The sequence below is a fragment of the Corapipo altera genome, unplaced genomic scaffold, assembly GCF_003945725.1.
Source record: "Corapipo altera isolate COAL_440 unplaced genomic scaffold, ASM394572v1 300, whole genome shotgun sequence".
NCBI lineage: Eukaryota > Metazoa > Chordata > Aves > Passeriformes > Pipridae > Corapipo > Corapipo altera.
Window position 1 is genome coordinate 92,169 of NW_020885067.1, and position 11,473 is coordinate 103,641.

At 50.9% G+C, this 11,473-nt stretch overlaps 1 protein-coding gene across 5 annotated transcripts in view; it reads right to left on the reverse strand.

The window, feature by feature from the left end:
* The window catches only part of TMEM183A (transmembrane protein 183A), a 14,435-nt gene that overhangs the window by 693 nt on the left and 2,269 nt on the right, over positions 1 to 11,473 (reverse strand). For 2 of the 5 annotated variants that reach the window (XM_027669154.1, XM_027669157.1), the window contains exons 3-8: positions 9,607 to 9,762; positions 7,591 to 7,750; positions 5,734 to 5,914; positions 5,281 to 5,362; positions 2,403 to 2,483; positions 1,682 to 1,837 (exon numbers count right to left, since the gene is read on the reverse strand). In XM_027669154.1, coding sequence (XP_027524955.1) covers positions 1,682 to 1,837; positions 2,403 to 2,483; positions 5,281 to 5,362; positions 5,734 to 5,914; positions 7,591 to 7,750; positions 9,607 to 9,762 — 816 coding nt within the window. Of the gene's footprint in view, positions 1 to 1,681; positions 1,838 to 2,402; positions 2,484 to 5,280; positions 5,363 to 5,733; positions 5,967 to 7,590; positions 7,751 to 9,606; positions 9,763 to 11,473 lie in introns of all 5 variants that reach the window. The other 3 variants (XM_027669156.1, XM_027669158.1, XM_027669155.1) reach the window with 3 other exon arrangements.

Below are 11,473 nucleotides of genomic sequence, written 5' to 3' on the forward strand. Positions count from 1 at the left end.
GTGCTACACCCTCTGTGCCATTGCTGAGGGACTGCTAACAAAGGGATTGTTTGCAGCAGCTGCCCAGGGCACACCTGACACCTCAGGCTCTCAGAACCCTGCAGGCAGGGCAGCGTTTCTTTGTCTTCACACCAATGGCTCAGCCCTGGGAACTCCCCTCCAGGGAGGCATCAGCACCTTCACCCCCAGCCCGAGGGGTCATCTCTGCTCATGGGCCACCTTGGACTGGCACAAGGGGCAGCTGCAGCCACCCAGAGCATCGAAGGTTCCAAAAACATCCCAGGGCTCACAGAGTTCAATCCCCCCTCAGCACAGTCCTGCCCTGGGGGAGGCACTGGGCATCCCCACCTCAACCTGAGCACAGACACTCTGCGGGTCTGGGCACTGCTGGCACCACTGGTGGATCCAGAGGAGGACCAGAAGCTCAACAGAACTGTGACCACCATCCTGACCAACAGCTTTCCTTTCCTTTTCCTTTGGCCCCAGGGGGGACACGTGGAGCTCAGCACAGGGGCCCACGAACACCGCTCTGTTCTTGCCCCAGGGTGCTGGGTTATACATCTGTCTTTGGGGGTTAAAACCAGTTTTCTCCGTATCATTGCACTTATTGCAATCATTTTAGTGAGTTGTAACTCTGACTTGGGATCTCTCTCGAGTTGGGTTTGTTTCTCCCACTGGTTTCCTTCTAAACCAGCACAGAGTCACACTCTGAGTTTACAGCACTGCCTGGCCACCCAAACAATAATGCTCTGAGTTGTAAGGGTTGTAAAAGGGTTGTACAACACTGGGACAGGCTGCCCAGAGCAGGGGTGGAGTTGCCATCCCTGGAAGGAGTGTGGATGTGGCACCTGGGGATGTGGTTTAGGGGTGAACGTGGCAGTGCTGGGCAATGGTTGGACTCCATGGTCTGGAAGGTCTTTTCCAATCTAAACAATTTTATGAGTACATGATTTTAAGAGTACCTGGAAGTAAGTAGCTGTTGGGGGAAGTCTGCAATTCACTGCCCTACTCCCAAGTGAAGCCAGACTGAACCTCTCCTGAGCACAGGCCACTTCTGAAGCCCTGACTCACCAGCACAGCCCCTCGTGCTGCCCCTTGTTCACCATAGAGCTGCCCCAACACTCCTGCTCTGCTGCTCTCTGGAGCCCAGCTTTGGGGGTTTGTTCCAAAGCTGCCCTTCCTCCCATCAAGGACCAAACACACATACAAAGAGTTTGCTCAGATGGGATTTTCCTCTCGGAATTTATTGCCAATAAGGAAATATTTTCTTGAGGAGGGTAGACCTGCACTTCTCCTGCTCCCTCCCTCTCGTACCTGCTGCAGTTCTGGTAACTAATCACCCCCAAACACTGCACAACAACCACAACTCCTGCAGATTCTCTACATCCTCTGTATTTACTGCACCAAATAGGGAAGAGCTGATGGAAATGGAGAAGTTAAACTGAGACCCTCAGCATTTCCTGTTCATAAGATTCCTAACACTGGTTTGCTGACAAAGCAGTGGGATTTGCACAGCCCCAGGAAGGCACTGGGTGGGATTCCTGGGGTTGTCCTGTGCAAGGCCAGGAGCTGGGACTGGAAGCTCCTTGTTGGTCTCTTCCAACCCAGGAGGTTCTATGATTTTAGGTGCCCTCCTGCCAAAAACCTGCCAAGCTTGCCTGGCAGCTTCTCCCCCACTCACCAAGGTAAATGTCATGCCCATGACGATTGGCACGAAGATGAAGTTGAAGGTGGTGATCTGCAGCAGGCAGCAATCCTGATCTGGGTTCGTGTGCACCTCCTCGTACTGGATGGGGGGCTGGAGACCTTTGCAACACTTGCTCTTCAGTCTGGGGGACTTGGAAAGAAAGAGGCCCGGATTGAGCTGAGCAGGTTCTCACCACCTCCCCGTGTGTTTTGGGCAGTGTTCCCAAAACAACAGAAGCCTTCACTCGGGACAGGCAGGACCATTCCTTTAGAGGGGAAAGCTGCAGAATTCCCAAGGTTGCCTGAGACCACTGGCTTCTCCCAAGACCCATTCCTGGAGGTTTTCCCTTGCTTTATTTCTCTGAGAAATCTTTGCAATGGTAAAACAAGAAGTTTCAGGTTTTTGGTCAACATTTTGACCGCTACAGTCAAACAGGTGGGTTTGAGTAGTAATCACACCCAAAGATGAGATTATTTGGGGTAACAAATGATCCACGTCAGAAGGGATACCAAAGGAGGAAATAAAAATGTGGGATTCCAAATGTCTTGGTAACACAGACAGAAGACTGAGTGTAGTTTCAGACTGTACTTTAGTTTACCATGGGAATCAGAGTTCCCATTTATTGTCTGAAGGCATAAAAAGTTTCCACCTTCCCTTTTACCACCCAGAAAAATAATTTCTGCTTCAAACAAAAGTCACTGCCAATCTTTCATACCTGCTTTTTGAACTTGAAGTTGAATTCCCACATTGCTTCTTGTCTGTTCCCTACAATCTTTTTGCACCAGAAAAGCAGACACTGAGGTGGAAAAAAAGAAACACACAAAATTATGAAACCCTTAGAGGGACCACTTTAAATAAGTTTTAGCAGAGCATAAAGACTTCCAATTACAAACACAATTATATAAGAGCAATTAGGAGCCACTTATTCAAATTAATTATGTTCAAAGAACCCTCTCAGCAGTTTAGGTCTCCCAGTTTCAAGTCGGCCAACTCCTCATGCAACTGGAGAACACAACACGTAGCCAATTGATGTGCCAAACAGAAAAATCCAGTTGTGCCATTTATCCCTTTCCTAAGGCAGGGGATGAGTGGTGCAGATTCACCCACTCCCTCCACCCACCAGGAACTCCCATCAAACTGGGCTCCAAACGAGATCAAAGCCAGGAACAACTGAAAACAGAGCAAGGATCAAGAAGGAAAGGATCCAAAGGGAAATGCAAAGCTCAGCACATGAGCTGTGACGTGATGGATGAGAAAGTTCCTGAGCCACTGTGGTGTCAAACCTTGACATCACCAGGCACTGCCTGTCACTGCTGAGAGCACAGAACCACTGCCAGGACAGCCCAGCCTGACCAACCTCCTGTCCCGCTGGAAAAGCAAAGGAGAAAACAGCCTCCAACAGCCTCACAGGTCACCAGCACTGCCCTCCCACCCCCACACACACCAGAGCCCTCCACTGCCACCTGGGTTATCCCTGGGTGGGACACAGGCTCCATCCCAGCACTCAGCACTCGGGGGCTCAGCAGAACTCCTGCATGGAGCTGGGAGGGAGGGACATTCCCTGCCCAGCAGTCAGTAGGAGCAACCAGCATTCAACAGCCAAGGGAAGAACCTGGTAAGTGAGTCCAGCCAGCCCTAAAAGTGTTTCCACAGGATAGATGCCAGGCCAGCACAGCTGAGCTGATCTTTCACCAGTGTCAGCAGAAAAGGAGGAACAATGTGGGTGAAGAGAACTCCCTGTGATCCACACACAGTCTCTCCTGAAGAGAGAAGGCCTGACTGGGCTGCAGGGCACAGCACACATTTGATTTCACTCCAGGATAGAGTGACCCCAATGAAACAAAGCCAGAGCCAGCCCCCTCCACAGGGGCTCAAAAGTTAAAACTACAGCTGATACAAGACCCTCTCCTTCAACTCTGAGTCATGTCCATAAACAAGAGTCCTTAAAGGACCCTCATCTCCACAGCCTTCAGGAGGTGAACAACAAAGCCACGTGGAGTCAAGCTCAGAAACACGCAGGGAGGGAGCAGCCCCCTCAGGGTTTTTTTCCCAATAAAAACCTTCTCCAGATTTTTTGGAACTGGGGTGGGCAGAGGATGCTGCTGAGTTTGACTCCACCACCAGTGGCACTTTGGGGTTCACCTGCAGAGGCAGCCTGGTCTAGAGCAGCTCGTTTGGTCATGGCAAGTAGTGAAGCACAAAACATCAGTACCTCCTAAGGGGCAGAGGATGTCCTCGGGTCAGCCGTCCTGCCCTTCAGACGCGCCGTGCTCCGCCAAAAATTAGGGGGTGTCTTTAAAGGGCAAACACCTCTGCTGACACCATAACGGCTCCAGTGTCCCACACAAGCTAGGCTAGGGAAAGAAAAAAGGAAATTAAAGAGGAAAGGCTGGATTGGATCGGATAACACCCGGCTCTGGGCTCTCCTCTTGCCACATGCACTTTCGGGAGGCGGCGCCGTTAGTTTAAGGACCCGTCAAAGGTACAACCAAAGCCCAGGAAAGCCAGAGCGTGGGGAGGCAGTGCCAGAGCCTCCTCCAAACCCTCTGTGCTGAGGAGTTTCTGTGCACAGTCACACAGGTGGAGCTCAGAGTCCTGCAATGCAGTGGTACAGCCAGACCAGACTCAGGGCAGCTCTTTCATGCTCCAAGGGGCGAGGTCGAGCCTCTGCTGCTCTGACAAAGCCTCAGCACCACTTAATTTCCTTTTTTAAAAAGCTGAACAGTAAAAGACTGCACTTCACAGAGCTTCCTCAAACCATTAGTGCAGGAGAAGCACTAGCAGTGGGCACCAAAGCCGTTATGATGTCAAGGTGAATCCTTCCAAAATGCCCTGCCAGCATCACCCTGGGGTTTCCAGCTCTCACAGCCACTGCAGACCTGAGCAGTGGGAGGAAGATGTTCTCAGGACTACAGTGAAGTTGGAATTCCCTCAAAATGTTTTGCTTTTTTAATCTTTAAGAAATGATGGGCCCCCAAAGCGGGGACTGAGGATGAGAAGGAAGAGCTCTGATGCAGAGCTAAGACCGCACACAGATCCGTGTGTGTGCTTTTCCCTGGGCTGCAGCACCACCTACCTGTGTGCTGCTGGATGCTCCCTAAGCCTGGGACAGCCCTTCCAGTCCCCACCAGGGAGAGGAAGGAAGGAAGAAAGGGAGGATGTCACACAGGGATAGACGAGGTTGCTCTATTTTGAACGGAAAAGAAAGTACAACTCCTGAATCAAACCCAACTTCAGTTTGGCACCAAAAACCTCGTTCAACAGGTTTCTGACCTTGGATTTGGAGGGTGGAGAATTCACATTGTTGTTTAAGCTGCTCACAGAGTATCAGCCAGTTGCAAGTTAAAACCAAACAAGAGACACAGAGGCATTTCAGAGTTAATGGTCAACAGCAGTCAAACAGAAATGGTGTGAGTGCTCCAAGCTGGGACAGCACAGGGAATCGCCTGCCCAGAGCAGAGACAAACCCTTTCCAGCCCAACAACACAAGTGCAGCCCGAGGCCCAAAGCAGACACTGGCTCTGCACATTTGCCATGCTCACCATCCTGGCACCACCCTCCCTCACCCAGACCCCCCACCGTGGGTGACCTACAGGAAGGCAGCATGCCATGACTCCTGGCTACCAGTGTCACTCCTGAGCTCTCCTGATGCCTGTTACAGAGGAAATATGCACTCTGGCAGACAAGAGTCAGAATAAAGCACAAAGTATAAAGGCTGATCCTATGGAGCCTCATTCCAGAGGAGGGGAGAGCTGCAAACATCCCTGGCAGTTCTGACATCCAGTGGAGCAAGTGCCCTTTTGCTGGTTACAAAGGTGTGTGGGGAGGACTGGGGCAGAAGTTACTCCAAAGAGTAACACTACAGACACAAGTAACCAGCATCCTTCTACAAACCCCTCCTCCGTGTCAGGGACCATCCTACACCCAAGTCAGGGACCATCCTACACCCGAGCTTTGCTGGTGACCATCTGAACACCATCTAGAAAGAAAAAAACCAAACCAAAAGGAACAGCAACGCCTCAGACTTCCTCAGCGATGTCACTTACTCTGGAATTTTTTAAAGTGCTGGGAGTACTGTCTGGAATGGCAGGGTTCCTGGAGACGCGGGAGGCGAAGGGCTCGTACATGTGGTAGAGCGAGCGGATGACGCAGGCCCGCAGGCAGTGCAGCTTCTCCATGGACTCGGGGCGCAGGCGCAGCGGCAGGTACGCGTCCAGACTGTAGTGCCTGAGGGGACGGGGACACACCCGGCCTCAGCTGCAGGGTCACAGCACCAGAGCTGTGCAGAGACAGCCACAGCAGGAGAACACTGAACATCAGACCGAGCACAGCACCTCTGGTCAGAACCCTGAGGGATGTGAGGGGGCTGTGCTGCTCTGCACGGGATCAGGGGCAGCCGCAGAGGCCTGACCTGCACCACGAAGGTTTCCAGCACATGGATCTCAGCTTGAATATCGGGGCAGTTTTGGACAATATAAGGAAGATATTCAGCTCTTTGAGAGTGTCCAAAGGAGGCAATGAAGGTGGAGAAGGGCCTTGATTTGAAGCCATGTGAGGACACTGAGGGCACTTGGTGTGTTCAGCTGGAGGAGACTGAGGGGAGACCTCACTGCAGTTCCAACTGCCTGGGCAGGGGCAGAGGAGGGGCAGGAACTGAGCTCTGCTCTGGGGGGACCAGGGACAGCAGCCAGGGAAGGGCTGGAGCTGTGTCAGGGCAGGGTCAGGTTGGATCTCAGCAAAAGGTTCTTCCCCCAGAGGCTGGTTGGGCACTGCCCAGGCTCCCCAGGGCAGTGGGCACAGCCCCAAGGCTGCCAGAGCTCCAGGAGGGTTTGGCTGATCCTCTGGGGCACAGGGTGGGACTCTGAGGCTGGGCCTGCGCAGGGTTGAGGGTTGGACTCACTGATCCTTGTGGCTCCCTTCCAACTTAGCATATCCTGGGATATCGTGCCACAATTCCCCAATAATTCCTAGCAGACAGTTTTCCCAGAGAGACCAGACAGGGATTTAGCTGCAGGCAGCACAAAGGGCTGAGATTGCTGCAGGTTCTCAGGGACTCAGTTGAGCTGAGCTCTGTCTGGGCAGCCTTAACTCAGCGCTCCAGGGCCATCCTTTGGTCAGATCCCAAAGGAGCCTTTGCTGGGCAACTAAAAGCCAAGGGTGAGGGTGACCATGGCTGCTCTCTGCTCTGTGCCCCTGCTGCCTCCGGGGCAATGAGAGCAATGCAAAGGAAATGTTTTGTTCTGAAGGAACATGCACAAGTACAGGAGGATTTGTTCCAAGTTCTGACCACCTCTTTGCCTTTTTCTCTTGCTTTAACTTCTGCCACTGTACAGTTCCAAAATACCTTGGTTCCTCTTTGGCCACCCTAATTACAGGAAGGTGGTCATGACCAGAGCTCAAACCAGACCAGGTTGCTCCAAGCCCCATCCAACCTGTCCTTGGACACTTCCAGGGATGGGGCAGCCACAGCTTCTCTGGGCAATCTGTGCCAGGCCCTCCCCACCCTCACAGGGAAGAATTTCTTCCTAATATCCCATCTAACCCTGCCCTCTGGCAGTGGGAAGCCATTCCCCCTTGTCCTGTCACTATCTGCCTATATAAAAACTACATATTGACTACATAAAGACTCTATAAAAAGTCCCTCTCCCTCCTTTATCTAAGCCCCATTAAGGGACTGGAAGGCCACAGGGAGCTCTTCCCGGATACTTGCCTCCAGGTTGAACAATCCCAGCTCTCTCATATTGTCATATAGGAGAGGGATATCCCACAACCCCTTGCCCACATCACAGTGTCAATACACAAACACAGGGCCCTCGCCTGGAGGGAATTATTCCCTTATTTCCAGCTCTGCTCACTGCTGAAGGCTCCTACAAACAGTTTCATTTTTCTGCAGAGAGTCTCACCTTCTGTAGAGCCTGGTCCAAAAGGCAGCAGTGCAAGTCACAGTCCAGGCTTTCTTGCAAATCAGAGAAAACCTGACAATGTCCTCAGGGCGAATGTAGGAAGCCAAGAGCAGCCAGATGTCGATGGGATACTCCTCTCCACCTCCCCCATCAGCGCTTTCTAAGTGCAAAAAGAGGGGGGTTAGTGGAGTAAATCACATCTGTACCAAGCCACTTCTACGTCTGCTTTACTCCTGGTAGCAGCCCAACAAGCCCAAGTAAGAACAACTTCAGGGTCACTGGAAACCCCAAAGCCCTTCTGGTCCCCGTTTCGATGCCTGAGCCTTTCACAGCTGAAACACCACCCTGAAGTGAAGAGAAAAACTGGGTGGCAAATAAAGAGGCAACTTTATGTAAAGGGGAGACAAGCTCCTGCATATTTAATCAAAGCTGCTCATTTAACAGGTCATCAGAACTGCAAGTCCTTGAGCATTAAGACACTGCCCAGCTTGTCAATCCTCTGTTCCAGTGGTCACAGTGCTTTTGCAGGAGCTCTGTCAGGGAAGGAAAGCAATTCTCTCCTGCAACTGGCAATCAGCTGCTTTTCTTAAATCTCTAATTCCATTAGAACTTCTGGGGTGGGAAACGTTATTGCAGCTCAGACAAACAGAATGGCCTCTTCTTCCCCCAGAGGTGTCAGAACTGCTCAGCCAGAACTGAGGGTTTGGACACTCCTTTCACTCCTGGGGTGTTTTTAGGTTTACACCACACGTTTTTCCACAGCCACTGCTCCCACTTTAGGAGAAAAAAATACCTTTAAGGAGTATAAATAGCTAAACAATCCCGAGCATTAGGAATGGTAAGAGAAGAGAAAGAAAACACAACCTGTACACGGTGCTAACAGGAAAAGCTGCATAAAAAGTGGCACGGGGTGGTGTTTGCCAGATCTAACCCTGAGACAGGTTAGGAACAAAGGGCAGTTCTTTATCCTCGTGTGATAATTGCCCAAGAAAGCTCTGGAGGTGATCACTCCCCCACAGCACTTCAGATTTATGGCAGACACACCCACAACATCCACTCTGCTAATTCATCTCTGGCTTAAGGAGCCCTCAAACTCCACACTGCTGAACTCAGAGCACAGCCAGAACCATCACTGGTCTGGCATCATTTTTTCCTCCCTAACAGGTAGTAAAAATAAGACAAGGCTGTAGTAGAACAGAATATTGTCTTCACAGAACTCATAACTCCAGCCACTCAGGTATTATATTTTGCCAGGATTCTGAAGGATGTCGGAAAAAAAGAGGAGAAACTCCTTTAACTCCCTTCCCAGTGAGTGCTGTGCAGTCTGAGGTGGATGGTGATGTGCTCCATAAATTAGTATTAAGCTCAAGAAAACCAGTTAAAATGTGTTTCTCAACCTGAAAGCAACCTGTTACTAGAAACTTCTGCAGGGTTCCACAGTGCAGCAGAGCTGTTTGTTGCTTTGTAAATGGCTTTTCTGTAGAGCTGCACAAAGTGTAAATGCTGAGGGATTCATCTCCCTGGAATTAATCTACTGTGATGCCAACAGGATCAAATGTACTTCCTTGCTGGAAAAACAGCCCTCTGAACTCATTTGTAACAAACCACAGCTTTGAAAACAGAGCTTGTATTTTGCCAACACCTGCATCGTGGACAGCAGCAATTCACCCCCAAAGCAAACCTGCTTTCACCAACACGAGCTCAGTGAAGCAACACGTCCAGTGGCACCAGTGGCAAAGTTTCCCAACTCTGGAAGAGCACTGGTTTTTTTCCAAGGCTGAGAGATATTTACTAAAAGCAAGAAGCTCTCAGGCTTTGATTTCATGCCCCAGGCTCTGCCTTTGTGCAAACACAACACCCCTGACCCAGTGCCTGGAGATTTACAAGTGACTGAACCCCCGGCATTTCTTTGTGCAGGTCGCAGAACGCCCGTGAGCAGCCTGTAAATCCCGAACATTGACACCAGGAGGAGGTGCAGCAGGAGCCCGCAGAGCCCCCGGGCAGCTGGGACCGCACCTTTGTGCCTTTTGCTCTTCTTTTTCCTCGAGGCAGCCCGCCCGTTGATGCTCTCCTTTGTGTCCATCTCATCGCTGCTGTCGCAGGACTCTCCCGACACGGAGAGGACTTCCTCGGCGGGAACGCAGGAAGCTTCCAAACCACACAGGGATTTTACTGGAATGACAAACGACACAGTAAGTACAACAGCAGAGAGGAAAAGGTGATCCGAGTTCAGGAGATACTTCAGTGGAACCACTGCCTCAAAGCTTTCTGCCAAGTGACACAAGCAAGGAAATCCTGGGCTCAAGGATTACCTTGTCAGGGAAAGATTAGCAGGGGTGAGTGAATTGGAAACACGATTATTCGGCTTCTTGTTTTAAAGAATGAACAATGAGGGCGATTACCAGCACATTATGCAGATCCCACTGGTTTAGCTGAAGCTATTTACAATTCTGAATAAAACAACAGGCTCTTTCTGCAGGGGTAAGTGGTTCCCCTGCACAGCAGAGCTGTGGCCACCGTTCAGCCGGGAGCCAGCACCTACTCTGGAATTGTTTTAGGACCACAGAGAAGTCACACTCCCTTCTCAGCAGGACAAACAGATGCTGTGGTTGATGACACACAATCCATCAGCGAAATAACTCAGTGCCAAGCACACGGGAGCTCCACTTTCCCTTCACTAAATTCCAGGGTAAGACTCTGGCATAACGAGGAAAATAGCAGGTTGAGTCAGCTGGAGTTTGTTTTGGGTTTGGGGTTTTTTTTCCTCCCTCTGGGGGCATGATTAGGCATATCCCTGTCGGGAAATATTCTTTTAAAAACTTGATCTGTAAACTCAGGGCTCGGTAGGGCAGAAAAATCCACACGTGAGGCAGTAATGACAATCTTGGAAAAGGAAAGGTGTGGTCCTACCAACACTGTCAGAGACCAGCACTGTCACAGCAGTCTATAAAACTCTGCAGACAGTCTATAAAACTCATTCAAAAGCTGAATTGCAATCCAACGTGTTGGGTGAAGAACAGCACTGCTACCAAGAGAAACCTGCTCAAGCTTTCCTGCCCTAGCACAAACTACAGCCCAGGAAGGTTTCACACATCCCAGTTACAGCCCCTGCAGCCACCAGAGCCACTGGAGAGCAAGTTGTGCTACTCGAATCACAGGGGCAGAGTAGCAGAAAAAAACCCAATAAAAATAAAAATAACAAACTGATCACAAATAAATTCAAGTGAGAGATATTCTCATTTCTAACCACCAAACAAGGTTTCAAAATGGCAAGACAGCAGATGGAAAGACAGTCTTAAGACAGAGCCTGACTGTGCCCATAGACTAGAGGCACTTCCAGTGCTTTGCTAAACCAGTTCAGCCTCGCTCTGCAGGTTGCTCTGGAAGCTGGATGCATGCATGGCATCTGCCCTCTCCACATGACCTTTTATAGGCAAAAAGAGAGAGAAACAGATGGCAACACGAGTGAGGGATGACATCAAAAACAGCCAAGCAAGAGAGGACAAAAGTGACAGGGACTCAGAGAGGGGTTCAGAGGAAAAACCCACCACACTTTGCAAAGGAAAGATCAGCCTCTGAGTCAACAAGACATAAATCCATTCAACAGTGAATTCGGCTGCACTACAACCCTGCAGAGGCTCCCTCTCCATCTCACTGCTGTGACTCTCCCCATCCTGGGGGTGAGGATGGGGAGGAAAAAAAGCTCAGGAAAACTCCCCCAGCCCTCCTGGTGAAGCTCCCAGTGGGAAGCTCCTGCTCCTGGCAGTCACACCCAGCTCCACATTCAGCCTGAGCCAGGATCCAGGAGGGCAGCGAGGCCAAAGGCTGCAGCTCCAGGGCAGAGGCTCCCGGGGGCAGAGGCTCCCGGGGGCAGAGGCTCCCG